Source organism: Bidens hawaiensis, unplaced genomic scaffold, assembly GCF_021521415.1.
Source record: "Bidens hawaiensis isolate Kalapana, Puna unplaced genomic scaffold, B.hawaiensis_p1.1 tig00003182_1, whole genome shotgun sequence".
In the NCBI taxonomy this organism is placed as follows: Eukaryota; Viridiplantae; Streptophyta; class Magnoliopsida; order Asterales; family Asteraceae; genus Bidens; species Bidens hawaiensis.
In genome coordinates this window covers 2,695,738-2,712,712 of record NW_027491173.1, presented here as the reverse complement: position 1 = coordinate 2,712,712, position 16,975 = coordinate 2,695,738, and the positions used below count along the sequence as shown (strand labels likewise).

General features: G+C 36.3%; 1 protein-coding gene across 1 annotated transcript; it reads right to left on the bottom strand.

The window, feature by feature from the left end:
• Positions 1-13,109: 13,109 nt before the first annotated feature.
• On the bottom strand, positions 13,110-14,814 carry LOC143622513 (uncharacterized). Its single transcript, XM_077093635.1, has 3 exons — positions 14,762-14,814; positions 14,215-14,436; positions 13,110-14,079 (listed from the first exon to the last, which is right to left on the bottom strand). Exons 1-3 carry the CDS (start codon positions 14,812-14,814, stop codon positions 13,110-13,112), a joined length of 1,245 nt encoding a protein of 414 aa, XP_076949750.1.
• Positions 14,815-16,975: the final 2,161 nt, after the last annotated feature.

Below are 16,975 nucleotides of genomic sequence, written 5' to 3'. Positions count from 1 at the left end.
TATCAGAGACATCTAATGATGGTTCTGAATCTTCCGATGACGCTGACTTCGTCGACTCGTCTTTAGTACCATTAGATGAAGCTCAAGAAGCAACCGAGTCGATTCTAATTGAAGATGTATCATCGACTGTTTCATTAGACACATCAGAGGAAAATATCACCAATAAGGGTGATAATGTATCTGTCCCTGCGAATCCTTCTTTAAGGATTCACACTAATCATCCACAGCAACAGATAATTGGGGATGTTAATGATGATATTTGAATGAGACACCAGTTGGCTAATGTATGCGACGATGTGGTTGATTGTAACGTATATCCTACAGATGATCCGATTTTGTGTGCTCATGCGGATTTGCATTCAATGAGGGTTCTGAACATTGCACAATACACATGCTTCTTATCTCAGATAGAACCAACAAGTGTCGTAATGGCACTCAAGCAACCGTCTTGGATTGAAGCTATGCAGGAGTAGCTACAGCAGTTTGTTAGACTGGGTGTATAGGATCTTATTGACAAAACCAACCGAGTGAAAAGGGCTATACTAACTAAGTGGGTTTATAAGTGCAAGAAAGACGACGTGGAGTTATCGGGGGAAATAAGGCATGATTGGTCGTATTAGGATATAATCAACAAGAAGGCATTGATTACATGTTAGTGTACGCTCCAGTAGCACGACTGGAAGCGATACGCATATTTCTAGCCTACGCAGCCTACAAAAATTTCAAAGTTTATCGGATGGATGTTAAACCGGCGTTCTTGAATGGAGAAATTCATGAAGAAGTGTACGTGAAGCAGCCTCTCGGCTTTGAAGATCTAGACTATCCTGAGCGTGTTTATCGTTTGAACAAGGGGGGTCTATATGGTTTACACCAGGCCCCGATAGCCTGGTACAGCACGTTGGCTAACCATTTGATTGATTGTGGCTTTGAGAGGGGGACAGTTGATTATACATTATTTTACAAGAATGTTGGTGATGATCTACTCCTTGTCCATATTTATGTGGACGATATAATTTTTGGTTCAAAGAACGACAGCTTATGCAAAGAGTTCGAGACGACGATGCAGACAAAATTCGAGATGAGTTCGATGGGGGAGATGAGCTTCTTTTGGGGACTGCAAGTTCACCAGTCTGATTTCGAGATCTTTATCCATCAGACGAAATGTGTGAATGATGTCTTGAGCTGATTCAAGATATCTGCCGAAAAAATCTCTTCGACACCTCTTCCCGTGGGTCACAATTTATCACCGAATGAATTGGCGTATACCGTTGATCCGACCCTGTATCGAGCCATGATTGGTTCTCTTATGTATTTGACGGCATCACGTCCTGAGATAATGTTTGCTCTTTGTGTATGTGACAGGTACCAATCGAGTCCCCGAGTGACTCATCTGGCGGCAATTAAACGCATCTTATATTATCTGACGGGAAATCCAGAAATCGGGTTATGGTACCCCAAGGACGATAAGTTTGATCTGACGGCTTATACTGACTCGGACTATGGAGGATGCAAGATCAACTTCAAGTCTACAACAACGGGTTGTCAGTTCTAAGGAAACCGGCTTGTTTCCTGGCAGTGTAAGAAGCAAACAACGGTCTCAACTTCAACTGCCGAAGTGGAGTACGTGGCAGCATCATGTTGCTGTTCACAGGTTCTCTGGATCCAGCAGCATCTGCGGGATTACGGTTTGAAATTTCTTACTACTCCTATTTTTATTGACAATTAGGCCGCTATTTCATTAACTAAAAATTCGGTTCAATATTCCAAAACAAAACATATTGAAATCCGTTATTCCTTCATATGTGATTGTTTTGAAAAGAAACTAATAGACATTGAAAAATTTCACACGGATTTTCAAAAGGCTTACCTTTATACCAAGGCTTTCGACAATACGCATTTTCAATATTTGCTTGGTATAAATGGTTTAAATTCGTTAACTGAAATTCAAAAGCTAGGTTGAATCAATTTATTTTCATTTTTCTTGTTATTTTCTTATTTGTAGTTTTAGGGGGAGAAAAATATTGAATAATTCAAAAATATTGTGGTTTTTGTGTGTACATAGAAAATTAAAAACTCCAAAAACATTCAAATATTGAAAAATTCAAAAACATTGAAAAATGCTCGTCAAAATGAGTTCTTGAGCAAAAAGGGAAAAAGATAGTGCAATAACTGGATTGATCTAGTACATCAATAAACTAGATTAAAAAAATTACCGTAAGACCAGCAACATGATATGCAATGATAGGCTTGACAGACATAATAGGAACTAATAAGATACAAAGATAACGAATACCGAACCTAGTGGTATAACATCTTGATGTGTGATACTATTTTTGATTAAAAAAAATCAAAAATGTTAAAAAGATTACTGTGTGTGCATACGTTCTTTTTTGTAGAAAATTCAACTTTGTTTTATCTTTAATTTTGTAATGAAACTCAGTTTTATTTTTTCTTTATTTTATTCAAATATTGGATCCACGAGATAAGATTATCCGACCTGAGGATTAATATTTGAGTTTTCTGCTTTATTTTCTTGGTGTTTCGTGTGAAATCTTGGACTTTTTCCGCGTGATAATATGGTATTATCCGAATTGGGAGTTAAGATTTTATACAACTTCTGCTTACTTTTATCTTTTTATTTTGTTAAAATGAAACCTTATTTACGTGTAGTCATACCGACCTTAAGGGAAAATTTTAACTTTCTGCTTTATTTTCTTTTTATTATTTTTGCATGAGTAATAGTTAATCAAATTTGAAGAGTCAAGAAAAACGTACATGTGAAACTTCACTGTATAAGAGATAGAAATGCTATATCTGATAGGTGGGGTCCACAAAAGTTCGTGCTTAATAGAACTGTGACATTTGAGCAAAAACCAGGTACACCCTAATATACAGTTATTGGTTTAACGATTAAACGCTTATTACGTAACGATCGAACAATTAACCTAACGGGTCTGGTTATGACCCAGATATCCCGGGGGGCCATCTATAAGTGATATACAATTAATATAAGCTAATATATTAGTATTATGGCCTTAGTTTGATAGCAAACAATTTAAACGAAAACATGCTCGTTTAACTGCACGCTATAGATTTAAACGCGAAAGATAGTTACAAACCAAACATTGTATCATCCGTTAAGCCGGAAAAGGTATAGTATGTTTTTATAAATTTACACAAAAATGGCCGAAAAACACCCGTTTTTGCACTGTTTGACGCACCCGATATGTTTTTCGCGTCAAAAATCGAACCCAAAATAAATTTGGACTCGGCATTTCACGTTCGGGTACGTAAATTGAGAAAAGTGGGCCAAATGGGCCCAAAAGGGGGCCCAACAAGCCCAAGCCCACCAAAGTGGACTAAAAACACTTTATATTATTATTAATTAGTATATTTAATATATATAATACTTAGAGATATTTCATAACAACAAAATTTGGGAAAAAATCTTTGGAACTTCATCTTCTTCAGCAAGCTTTCAAAACCTTAGGTAATTTCCATTAATTTCATCATGTTTAACAAGTTTAAATCATGTTTAATATCATAAAAACATGGTTTAATTATCAAAAATCATTCCTAACCATGTAAAAATCCTAAAAATGATCCATAAACATGTTTTGATTATACACATGGTAAGGAACCTGGTTTGATAGTTTTTTTTGCCATAAACTTGGATTAGAGGGTTGAAACGGCATTTTTATGGTTCAAAAGTTCGTTTTTACACCATAGCAGAAACCCTAAGGTAAAGGGCTGTTATGTTGATGAAATTTGCTTGGTTTGTGATATAGGACTTATATCTAGCCTGCATAAAAGCACAAGAGCTTTAAACCTTTATCAGAAAGGTGAAAACGAGCCAAACCCGCTAAGGTAATACCGAAACACGCGATTACGGACTGTTTAGGTTAAGGTTGTGATGTGCATATTTTTAGGTCTTGAAATTTTGCAGAGACATCGGGGACCATATCATTAAGTCCCTGTCCAAATTTGGTAATTTTTCGACCATCCGAGAATATTTGGCGAATTTATTACCGAATTGGGACGTTAAATTGGGAAAATAGTTAAAATGCTTGAAAAATTATGAAAATTTTTGGGGAACTCAGGTTTGGTATATTTTGATCACATATATAATTTGGCAGAATTTGGAGAAGCCTAAGTAGGTTTGTGCATTCGCATTTAATTGAATTTTTATAGTCGAATTTGGCCCGAAAAGATTATTGAACGAGGTTGTTACATTTTGGAATTGATATAGATGGTTTAGGAAATAATTTGAGCATGCATGAATTTTTGTGGAATTTTTGGAAATTGTTTGGGATAAACAGACGATTTTTAGGCTAAATATAGCAGGTAAAATGAATTTTTATAAATTAATAAACCATTAAATAATTCCAGAAATATTTTTATAAAAATCTACATATTTTATTTGATAAGTGGCTAAATTTTCATAATTTAATGATTAACGGTTAATTAATTATGCTAAATTGAAAATTAAACAAATTCAATTATGATAAAAGCCGGCAAGTTCGTGATTAACGAACCTGCGGGAATATCAGAACACCAAGAGTGATCAAAAATCATATTTTTGGATTAATTATGTAAACACGTACCTTTTTATGAGAAAACTTGGACAATCTAGAAAGATTGTGTGCGTTTCTTCTGAAATCAAACTGAATAAACCGAAACGGGCCCCGTAGCGAATCCGGAACCCCAATAGGTGATTTTTCGTTATAACTTAATCATTTTATCGACCAACACATTTACCCAAGCTTACATACCCATAACTATTTTCTGAACGCATAAACGAACAACTTGGCCTAGCTGGGAAAACGGGAAAACTGTGTCAAGTTTGGTTTTAAGTATTAGACATCGAACAACATCACAATCTAAGCCTGCTAACACTTTCTGGATGTAACAGCTATATCCAGACTAGCTATACATCCCAATTTAGTATTGAGATTATAATAATATTAAAATATTAATATTATTATAATATTAATTACATGGACTAAGTGATAGCAAGGGAAACGAACCCCGAGCTGACCTCGTACTGAGTGCCTACAAAACAGTGAGTTTCATGACCCCACTTTTGAACTGTTTTTACAAACTTTTGGGGTGAAAAACATGTCGATACATATCTATATACTCTGAATTGTTTGATGATGGGAATTATCTAAGTGCTAACGCACAAAAGTCCCCACGAACATAGTGATTAACTTCAAGCCGGCGTCTTGTGAATAGTACTATTGGTTTGACAAACCCTAACGGAATTGGCCTGGTTTTCGTGTCACATAGCGCCGTTTGCACATGACCATAATTATACAAACACATTATGAAATGTTAGACATAGCTACTAGGGGCATGTTGTGGGCGGAAAGGGGCCACAGTGGTTGATTGAGCGTGGGAAATGATGCACGCAGCACAAACAGTCAAGGCTTCACTGTAGCTTAGCATAATTACATCATAAACATACAAACAAACGTACTTGTGAACGTGCATACATACATACTTGCTATTTACAAACTATGATTGTTGTACGCACAATGATTTCTTGAAACTTGTGAAACTCACCAACTACTTGTAGTTGACCCGTTTTAACATGTTTTTCAGGTACTGAATTTGATTAGAAAGTCAATGTGCTATGTGTTTGACTTGCGATCAATGCTAGGTGAATTGATGCAAGTGTGCTAGTAAGAAGTAAAGCCGCTTAAGGGGCTGGATTTAGTCTGTATCACCTAGTTGTAACAAAGTTAGATTGATGTAAAATATTGTAAACTAGTTTGTATTGTTCTTTATAAACAATGTGGTTGATACCAAAGGTGTCTGTTACATTCCCGTTTTACGCTTCCGCATTGTACTAGTTAGGGTGTGACAAGAACACAATTAAATCCTATCGTAAAGTCTCCGAAAAGTCTACTTATAGTTTAAGAGGATAATTATATAAGCAATCATCGTTGGGTTACGTGTATAATAAACATCGAAATTGAAGTGTTACTTAGTGATGTTTTCGTTAATATGATTCCCCGCTCGAACTTACAAAAATATGTACCGCATGAATAGATGTTAGTTGTTTATAGCTTTTCATTTACTGCATTTCCTTTTAGTTTAAAAATTTTAAAATCCAAAAAGATTTTACTTTTTCTGCTTTAGTTTTCGATTTTCTGAGCTGGCGAATATTATCAAAAACAAAAGGATAAAAAGTTTTCACCTCAAATATTTAAGTTAAACGTGCTTAAGGTATTTGTAAAGTAAATAATCCGTCTAATTTAAACCTTACCGATCTTCGTGTGATCGGGGAATTTAATGTATTCAATTGGAACCCTAATTGGGTTAATTGATTATTTGAATTCATTCATAAAACCCTAATTGGTTTTCTAAATGATTATTTATTTCATGAATAAGATTACCTCTCATTCGTTAATGTTGTTGATGATTCGTTAAAAATTGTTTTAACGATTGTCGAGCCATACGTTATTTATGCATAGCGAATGACCACATTCGTTATGAATGACATTCGCTTCCACTAAGCTAACGAATGGAAGACATTCGTATAAATAGTTAACGAATGGAATGTTAATGTATCATTTGTTAATCTTTAACGAATGTGATTCAGATTCGTTATATGTTTAACGAATAAGGTTTCTAATTTAACGAATGAGGACATTCATTAGTTCAAATTTAACGAGTATCCTCGATTGGCGTGAAATTATTGCGAGTTTATAATCCCAAAGCAGACGAATGGACTGTTCATTCGTCTGTTCACTATTTCATCAAAAACTAAACAAAAATTTGGCAAATTTTCATTAGAAATTCATACTTCCGTTTCAGATCAATTGGTTAACCTATCTTTGTTCTATAGGTAAACGCGATCTCCGTGATATCATTTCATGGAATATTATCTGGGTTTTGTGATTTAATTAGTGTATTATTAAAACTGATAAGAACTTATCTTGAAATTAATCAAATCTGATATTTTGCAAACAAAATTGATGATATATGATCTTATGTGAATATAGTAAAATGGTTTCCGAGATTGATCATGTTTAATTGTTAATGTATGCGAGAAACTACTGAATCAATGGACGGATTTCGTCGTATTTGACTTAATAAGAGTCAAAGTTATTTGTATTTTGACTTTTTTTAGTCAAATTTAATTTAAAACTGATTCGTTACTCGATTAACGAATGATCAACTCATTCGCTAAGTTAGAGAATGAGATTCTTCGGGGATTCTTGTAACGTATAAGACACGTGATTCGTTAAAAATAATGAATGTCTAATGTATAAGATAGATTCAATTGAAGAAACGAATGTAACTGATTTGTGTTATAACGAATGAGACATTTGTTTGAATATATGATAACGAATGAGGTGCTCATTCGTTAATCAGTAGGATATTGTGGAATATTTTACTAACATTTTATTCTTTTTAAACAGAATGGCTGACGAGATCGTTCCGAATCCTATTCCCGAGCAACAACCAGATGTTATTCCCGAACAACAACCTGATATTCAGGCTCTAGTACCAGCTGCTGAACCTAAAGAGGCTCCCGTATTATTGTCATGGGATAAAAAGCACAACATATGTGCCTTTTTACAAGACAATTTCGAAGATTCACCGATCTTTGATGGAATGATTAGCTTTCTATTACGTTCCAGAATCTACAAGGTGATTTCTACTCAGACTTTGGTTTACCAAAGTATCATTCGTGCCTTTCGGGATACTACCGGATTCAATGAGAAAGAAAGTCAGATTGAGGCAACGATTCAATGGAAATGGGTGGTAGTAGATGTGGGAGTAACTTATGATGTATTGGAATTCAGGGATATGACAGATTATCGATGTGAGTTCAATAAGAATTTGATTCGTGGATTGTTTGGGAGGATTCGATACAAGGGGGATTTGGATAAATCTATGTACAACAAGGTGAACCTATGCAAGTAGTACAAGTATTTGATGCATGTCCTGATACACTTCCTTAGTGGTAGAAAGGGTTGATATAATGAATGCCGTGTAATTCTGCAATAGGCATTTGTTGCTCTTGTGCGTAACAAACCGTTCAACTTCTCTGAACTGGTTTTCTATCACTTGAAGAAGAATCTCACGAGCAGACACAAGTTCTTGATGTATCCAAGATTCCTTCAGCTTATTATTGATGATCTCCAGCCCACATTATTTAAAGATCCAGCTAATCCGAACAACCTGATGAGATTAGAACATATGAATGCTGAGACAATGAGGCGACTATGATATTACAGAGGTTAAAATATTCAAGATCGGCCGAGGTACAAGCGTCTGATTGGTCATCTTGCAAATATTGATTATGAAGCGCCATCTAACGACCGATGGGCTCATGATGAGTCTGATTCAGTACGTGAAGGTGGTGGTGATGGTGGTACAGGTGGTGATAATGATGGTGGTAATGGTGGTCAGGGGCCAAGTGCCTAATTAAAGTATGCCCAGAAATGTAAGGGAAAGGGTAAAGAGCTAATGGTAGAAAAGGGGAAGAAACCAAAGAAACAAAGGGGGAGACGAGGCTCGGGTGTTGAAATTCCAAGTCAACTGTTTGTGTCTACGAGATCGTCTACACCAGTATCAATTCCTGCTTCGATTCCTATTTCTCCAACTCCACAGATTATTCCGAGATCTCCGGGTGTTACATGATATCCTACTCCAGTTCAGATGCCAGTTTCTTTAGTACCTCTGACTATGACGTTGATGACTACAGCTAGTTCAGATACGTACATTGGAGACGTACTACAGACTGTGCTGGTTCGTATTCCTAGTCCTCAACCAGCTACTCCTGCTTCTCCAATCAGTCCTACTATGTTACAAACACCTGAGCACTCATTCATGGCATTCAATCGTCCTCAGGGTCCTATGCAACTTGTCCATCTGAACTTCTATAATTTGTCTCCTAATGCCCAATTATTCAACTTGCTAAATCTTATTCATTTACAACAGACTCAGATGCAGTCAGACCGTTTATTTCAAGAACAGATGCGGGCAGAGCAGCGAACTTTATTTCGACATATGCAGTTTATATAGAAGGAGAATAGAGAATTAAAGACCCTGGTTGCTGCTCAGGGGGAGAGATTGGACAAACAAGACGAGATCATCCTTCAACTTACATGCAAAGATGATGAGCTGAAGAAGTTAAGGAATGATGATGAAGATCCGGATGAAGGGGGTGTAGGTGACCAGCAACCAGGCGGTAATAATACACTGTCGGCAGGAAATCAGGCTGGAACGAGTACTGGTGGAGGTAGTGAGGGTAATAATTTGCAGATCGTCCCGTACAAAGACTATACTCGAGCAAAGCCAATCTATGTGATACCGGCTAATATGATTTTATATGTGGGGATGAACGGGATTGTATATAGTATGGTCAATGCGGATGAGATCGAAGAGGGTGAGTTTGTTGATCATTCACTGACTAAAGAACAAATTGCCCTGCTTCTGGATCTAAATAAGGAAGAGGTAGAGGAATTGGGTAAGACAGTTGAGGCGGATATTGAGTTTGAAGAAAGTACTAATCCAGGCATTCCATGTGGGAATGTGCCTAAGTATGAGGAGGTAGCAGTTGAAGACTTAACTGCTGAAGAATATCCTGATCTTTATGCTGATAACAACAATGATTCAGGTATTCCGTTTTTCACTACTGAACATTTTGAAGTAGCAGAGCAACGTCTAAGAGAAGAACGAGATCTATGGAACAAAGAAGTTGAAACAAGTCACTTATTAGCAAAAGAGAAGAAAAGGAAACATTCTTTGGATGGTCTATTTGGGCAAGACGTAAAACGCACGAACAAGATGATCGAGACCTTCAGATACAATGAACATGAGGAAGTCAGACTTGTAAAGGCTCGAACATCGGTATACCAGATGAAGAAGTACAAGATTTCAAAAGATGTGAAGGGTGACTTAGTTGCTTGGCAATACAATAAGGAGCTTAAAGTATATATTGCCAAGTGGGAGCACGGTATTTATTATTTTGAGTGTCCTCACGATATTTTGACTATGCCAAGATGGTATGTGAGAACCTTAGCCAACCGACCGTTTGTTAATCGGGGAAAAGATCAATGGGCTGAGTGGTTCTATGATCATCTACAACATGAAACCGGGTTTGGTTTCAAATTTTTCAAGCCACAGGTGCCGACACATAAGTATGTTGATGTGATTGATGCACGCACCGGCTAGAGAAAGATGATCTTGCAAGTCAAGCTGCCAAAGACAATGAAGAGGGCACCGATGAAGAGATTCCCTCAGAGTCTATTCACCACGTTCAACAGATGGCACTATGATAATTTGACAGCTGAAGCGGTAATAGTTTTGGGTACCGGATCTTACACGAGTTTCATACGTGTGATCGATCCGATGTGGCTCGTTAACTTATCGGAGTCTGATAACGACATGTTACTTGATAATCATATCCGGTTTGCTAACGTAAGCGATTATGATCTTGCAATGTATTTTCAGCGTGTTGTTCGTGTCTGTTATTTTAAGTGCACGTATTTGGTGTCCGCAGCTGTTCGAATAGGATAGGGGTTGTTTAGTATTTACACTTAATGTATAAAGGCTTTTTCGCTAAGGATGTTTAGCAAATGAGGCCTCATTCGTTAAAGACTAGGCTATTCGTTAATGTATGAGCCCATTCGTTACTACTATGTAACGAATGGCAGCTCATTCAGTTAATGTATATCCATTCTCTAAGGTTGTTTAGCGAATGGGCTATGGAAAGACTTATTCGTTAGTATAGTTAACGAATGAGATGTCTCATTCATTACTACTGTTCTAACGAATGGGACATGCCTATAAGTAGGCCTTCCATAGTTAGTTAGCATAGAGATCTATGCCATATTTATGTTTATGTACAGTTACCATGCCGGATATTCTCTATAACGTATTCCATCATTAATGTATTGATCTTTAACGTATTGTACACGAGCTTAACGTATCGATTTGCGACTAGATCTTGGCTCGTAAGAACGTATTTAAAGTTATGCATTCAAGATTCATAGTTGCAGTGACTGGAAGACGAAGATGTTCCAGAAATGAAGTATAAAGAGCTCGAAACGAGGGGGAGTTTGTTGATACACGACTTGGGCGTCTCGATCTTTATTAAATTATTATTATATTACTTGATAATGTAAGGGGTATTTTAGTAATAACCTCATTCGCTCTATTGTAAGGCTATTCGTTACTCCGTAACAAATGAGCCATATTCGTTATAATGTAAGCCACATTTGTTAACCTTGCTTAACAAATGTGACAACGAATGAAGGGCTATTCATTAAGATTAATGTAACTCGAATGAATATGTTCATTCGTTAGTGTTAATATAACGAATGACACATTCGTTAAGTCCTAAGTTAACTAATGTGTCATCCCCTATATATATATATATATGCTTAACATTAACAGTAATAGAATCGAAGTTTTTATTATTCAGTTTGTGCCTCGTTACTTTGCCCAATTCCCTCTGATCACACACACAAACACACACTAACCGTATAAGCTTCGTATTAATCGTATATACACTTTGAACATCACGTTGTAATCAACGATCTAGATCTACACGAGGTTTCTCAGCCCATAACACAAACGATAGTTCTTCAGCCCGTTTTCCTTTCTTTGTCCTCTGCTTCTTCTTCAAGCTATTGACGATGATATTGTTTTAAGATTCTGCTTGTCCATTGGCTTGAGGGTGTACTAGAGTGGAAGCGATCATCTAGATACCCCATGCAGTACAAAAGTCAGCGGGTCTCTTGCCAATGAATTGAGATCCATCGTCACATATGATCTCTGGTGGCAATCCGAAGCGTGTCAGAATATTTCTCTTGATGAAGGATATCACTTCTTGCTCTCTCACTTGGGTAAAGGCCTCTACTTCAATCCATTTGGAAAAGTAGTCTGTCATTGCTAACTTGAAAAATTTACCTCCTGGGCTGTTATTATTTTACCCACGATATCTATCCCCTATTTCATGAAAGGCCATGGAGATATGATCGGATGGATACGCTCAGGTGGTTGCTGAAGAATGTTGCAATGTCTTTGACAGGCATCACATTGTTTAGCATAGATCATTACATCCTTCCTCATGGTTGGCCAATAATAACCAGTCCTAATGATTTTGGAGAACAGTGATCGACCTCCAGTGTGATTCCCGCAGTCGCCTCCATGGATATCTTTTAGAACTTCTTGTATTTCAAGATCCTCTAAGCATCTCAAGTATGAACATGCGAGAGACTTTTTATAGATAATATCATTTAAAATAATGAACATGGATACCTTCATACGAAAGGCTTTAGGATTCTTATCCTTAGGAATCTTGTTGTCTTATAAATATTTCTTGATAGGTTGGACCTAGGATCCCTGATTAATTTGAGGATCCGGATCAGCAAAATCTTTAGTGTTTGTTACTTCGTTGACTTGTGGATCTTGCTTGGCAGCTTCTCTTACAACTTTCTTTTCATCGAGTGACGACATATCTATGGCTGGATTCAGGATATGCATGATCGGAATTTTATTTCTGTCGGGATCCTTAAAGCAGATCCAAGATTTGTCAAATCATTTGCCTCAGCATTTTCCTCCCTAGGTACCTGTTCAATGATAAAGGGATCGAATTTCTCTGCTAGATTTTTAACAATCCGGAGATATTCATTTAGTTTTTCACTTCTAACAGCATAGGAGCCGTTGAAGTTGTTAGCAAGCTATAAGGAATCCACAAATACATGAATGCTTTTATTTTCTAAATCCTTAGACAACTTGACTTCCCTGATCATTTTTGCTTTCAACAACCTATCAACCTCTTCTTGTATAACGGCATTTCTTTCTGGGGCGAACTTCCTTCTCTTTTGTTGGATTGACCTGAAACTTTTGTCTAAACCCTATTTATTAGTACTAGTATTTTTGGAAATACCTGTCATGTCCTTGTGTTTCCATGAAAAGGTAGAGATCCTGCTTCTAAGGAACTTGACCAACTTATCTTCGATTTCTTTGGGAATCCCGGTCCCTACCAACACCTTGATGTCGGAATCTCGATCGTCTAATTATACTTCTTTGACCTCTTGCTCAGCTGCTTCCAAGACATCTATTGTTTTGTTCTTTGATTTCTATGCCTGAGTTGGTTTGGCAGTTGACTTCATTGAGGAAGCATAGCAATCTTTGGATTCTTGTTGATCTCCTTGAATTTTAGCAATCCCCCATGGTGTCGCCATCTTGATGCATTCGTGATGGGTTGAGGGGACCGTTTTCATGTCATGGATCCAGGGTCTACCTAAGATAACATTGAAAGAAGTCCGTGCATCAATAACATAGAATTTATGCATAGAATTTACTCGTTCAACATAGACTAGAAGCTTGATCTCTCCCACTGTACTCTTGGCTTCCCCAGTGAATCCCACCAAGATTGAAGATTTCGATACAATCTTTGATTCCGGAATATTCATCCTCTTTAGGGTATCCAACTGGATGATATTCACTGAACTTTCGTTGACCACTAGGATCCTGTGAACAAAACAATTAGCAATATAAAGGGTTATGACCAAACCATCGTGATGAAGATCCTGAATATTATTCCGATCTTCATCATCAAACAAGACATCGACGCCCTTAGGCAAAGTCAATGTTTTCATTGGTCCCTCTGGCTTCTTTACTTTATATATCTTGGCATTCCTTTTGGCTGCGGAATAGGATGTGCCGCAGATGTCTGAACCTCCGGAGATAACATTTACAATCCGAGTGCCTGCAGGTGGGGATTCCGCCCTTTTGGGATCCTGCTCCGTATCTCGGCTTCGATTTTTCTTTCCCATGAACTCTTTTAATTGACCTTTTCTAAGTAGGTAACTGATCTCCCTCCTTAGAGCGAGACAATCTTCTGTCATACGGCGGAAATCTTCATGAAAAGCGCACCATTTGGATTTGTCCTTCCAGGCACCATTTTTTTCGTTCTTTTGTGGCCATCTTGCATTTTCACCTTGATCTTGCATAGCACACATTAATCCAAGAATATCATCTGCAAAACAATAATCATTTAAGTTGGGATAAGATTCATCATCCCCGTTATCATCCACCACATTGACCCTGTAATTTCTAGCATACGGCTTATGTCGATATGGTTTAGATGATTAGGAATCCGAATTCCTGTTCGGGTGGTTGTCGCTATTGGAATTGTCCAGCCTTTGCTGAATCTTCCTATCTTCTTCCAGCCTGATGAACCTGAGAGCCCTGTTCCTTGCTTCGTCTAGATTCATGACGAGATCCTCATAGAAAGAGGTATCCTTCTTGAGACACATCTTGAAAGCTTGCACAGCCGTTGAAACATCCAGGTTGGGGATCTCTAGAGCTTCCTTGCTTAATTTGCTGACGAAATATCTATGGGGTTCATCCTTATCATGTGTTACTCTATACAAGTCACTAGTTAACCTTTCAAAACTTCTACTACAAGAATATTGATTATTAAACAAATTAACTAAATGAGCAAAAGATTTAATATAAAAAGGAGGGACACTTAGGAGCCATTTCAACGCAGCTCCAGCTTAGGTTGAGCCAAAGCCTTTGCATAAGCAAGCTTCCTTGAGATTCTGAGGTATAGGGTTTATCTCCATTCTTTCTTTATATTGTCTATATGTTCTTTATGATCTGTGGTTCAATCATACAACTTCATGCTTGGGTTTGGAATTGCTTCGAGATCTCTGTTGATCGGTTCTTCATGTTAGTAATGAAAAAACATGATAACATAATAAACCTGTAATTATATGCGTACCTGTTACAGCATAGAAAGTAGTAACCGTATACGGAGTATGATGTAGTCGCCATGTTTGTCATCTTGATCGAGTTCCGCTTTAGGATGTATAGTTAAGGATGGTGTTAGGGTTTTTAAGAGGAACCCGGTTTAGGAGAGAGGAGGCACACAAAATTGTTATGTGTGTGTGATTAGCTTTTGATGTTAATCTATTCTCTCTATATATACACCCAAGGGGAAACCCTTTATTAGCTAGTAAGGGTAATATGGCCCATCAACAATTACCAAACTAATATGTAATAAGGTATAATTAACTATTTTGATCTGTTATAATATAAATGATATTGATGGCCATATTAATAAATATATAATATATATATTTATCTTACATTCTTCCACTTGGTCAAGTAATGATTTATTATAAGTATTAGATAAGCCTGATCAAGAGTTAACACTCATTTTAGTTTTAAACTTAAACTGGAGCAGAGAAATATAGTAATTGAATTGAACATCAGCTCAAGACCCCCATTAATCTCACTACAGTCCTTATTTAAAACCTAAGTAGTTATGATCAAAATTTTCAAGTAAGCCCTTTAGAACGTTTGATTTATATTATAATTTGTCCATATGTCATTATGCATGCAGAACATATTAAGAGACATACAAAATCAAAACTGAGGAAAATTAGTAATTAGTCAATCATAGTACGATACGCAATTATACATTTCATTAGTAATCCCGTCTTAATTATTAAGCGCTTACAAAAGACTTATGGGTGACAGACTTTTAGTTAATGGATCCTTAAGCGTATCATGTATGTATTCGATACGAAAATTAAGTTTCCTCATTTCATTCATAAACGAATAATTGATTTCATATTGAAATTTTAATGCAATACCTCTCGAACTATTATTGTTTGAGAAAACATGATAGCTGACTTTATCACAGTAAGTCTTCAATATACAATTTATATGGAGTTAATAAACTTATGAGTCCGCTGATAAATATTCAACAACATTTATTGATTAGGTTGTTGTTATCAATTCATTATGACTCCTCCATGAGATAGATTTTTCAGGTGACACATGACTACAACCCAAAAATTACATTTTCTTATATTTGAGTATAATAAAATTTGGAATAATCAACCGGTTTGAATTATCACTTCTTCTTCTTAATTATAGTCTTTCGTTTCTTTTAAAGATATTTTAATACTCTTTTAGATACTTCACATTAATATAGACATATCTAGTGTGTTGCAATTTTGAATAATATCTGAACAAGTATAGACTTGAACTTATATAAAGCTTCTACTTGATGAAGCACAACGAAATTATCTCATTGATCCTATTATACTCAAAAGTAGAGCAGCATTGTTTGTTACATGTGTAAAGAATATCTCTGAGATCTATCATATCAAAGTATGTGTGAACAATGCTTTGACTTATGTAACATATACTTGTTAGAAGAATGTCATCTATATAAGGACAAGTTTGTTTTTAGTTGCTCCCACTCATCTTGAGGTTGGTACATTAATCCACTTGGTTTTTGATGAAAATAATTGTATAAAGATTTCATCACATTTTGATGTTTGCATTAACCCATGTATGGATTTTAGTGACTTACAGACTAAGCGTTCTTTAACCTTCAGTTTAGAACTTTCAGGTTGTTTTATGAAAATGTAAATATGTAGGTCAATTACTAGGGAAAGTTGTTTTAATTTCCATCTAACGTAGCTCTTTAACTATTATAAGCTACTTGAACAGTGATGATCCTCGAAGGAAACTTTTGTAATATAGGTTATAAGATTCTTTCCCTTTTGCATATAACCTTTAACAATCAATCGTGTTTCTTAGTGTCTTAACATTTGTATTAGAATTTAGTTTAGTTATGAACACCCTTAGGTGTTTCAACAAAATCTCGAACGTTATTTTGACTTATGAAGTTATTTTCTAATAATAGCTTTATCCCATTCAGAAGATTGATTGATATTAATGGTTTAACCATAAGAGGTATGATCAATCAAATTTCCAACATCCAATTCAACTTTAGTTAGGGAGGTTACATAATCATCAATGTCAGTAGGTTTTAAAACCTAGATGGCCTCCTGAGTTGATTATTGGGTAATTTTAAAAGTATCGGTATTATGGATTAGCTCTTAGTTAGGTGGTAGCATTCTCAGGATTCTAAGTGTGTAAGAGTTGGTGCAGCATATGTGTATAAGAGGTGTAATCG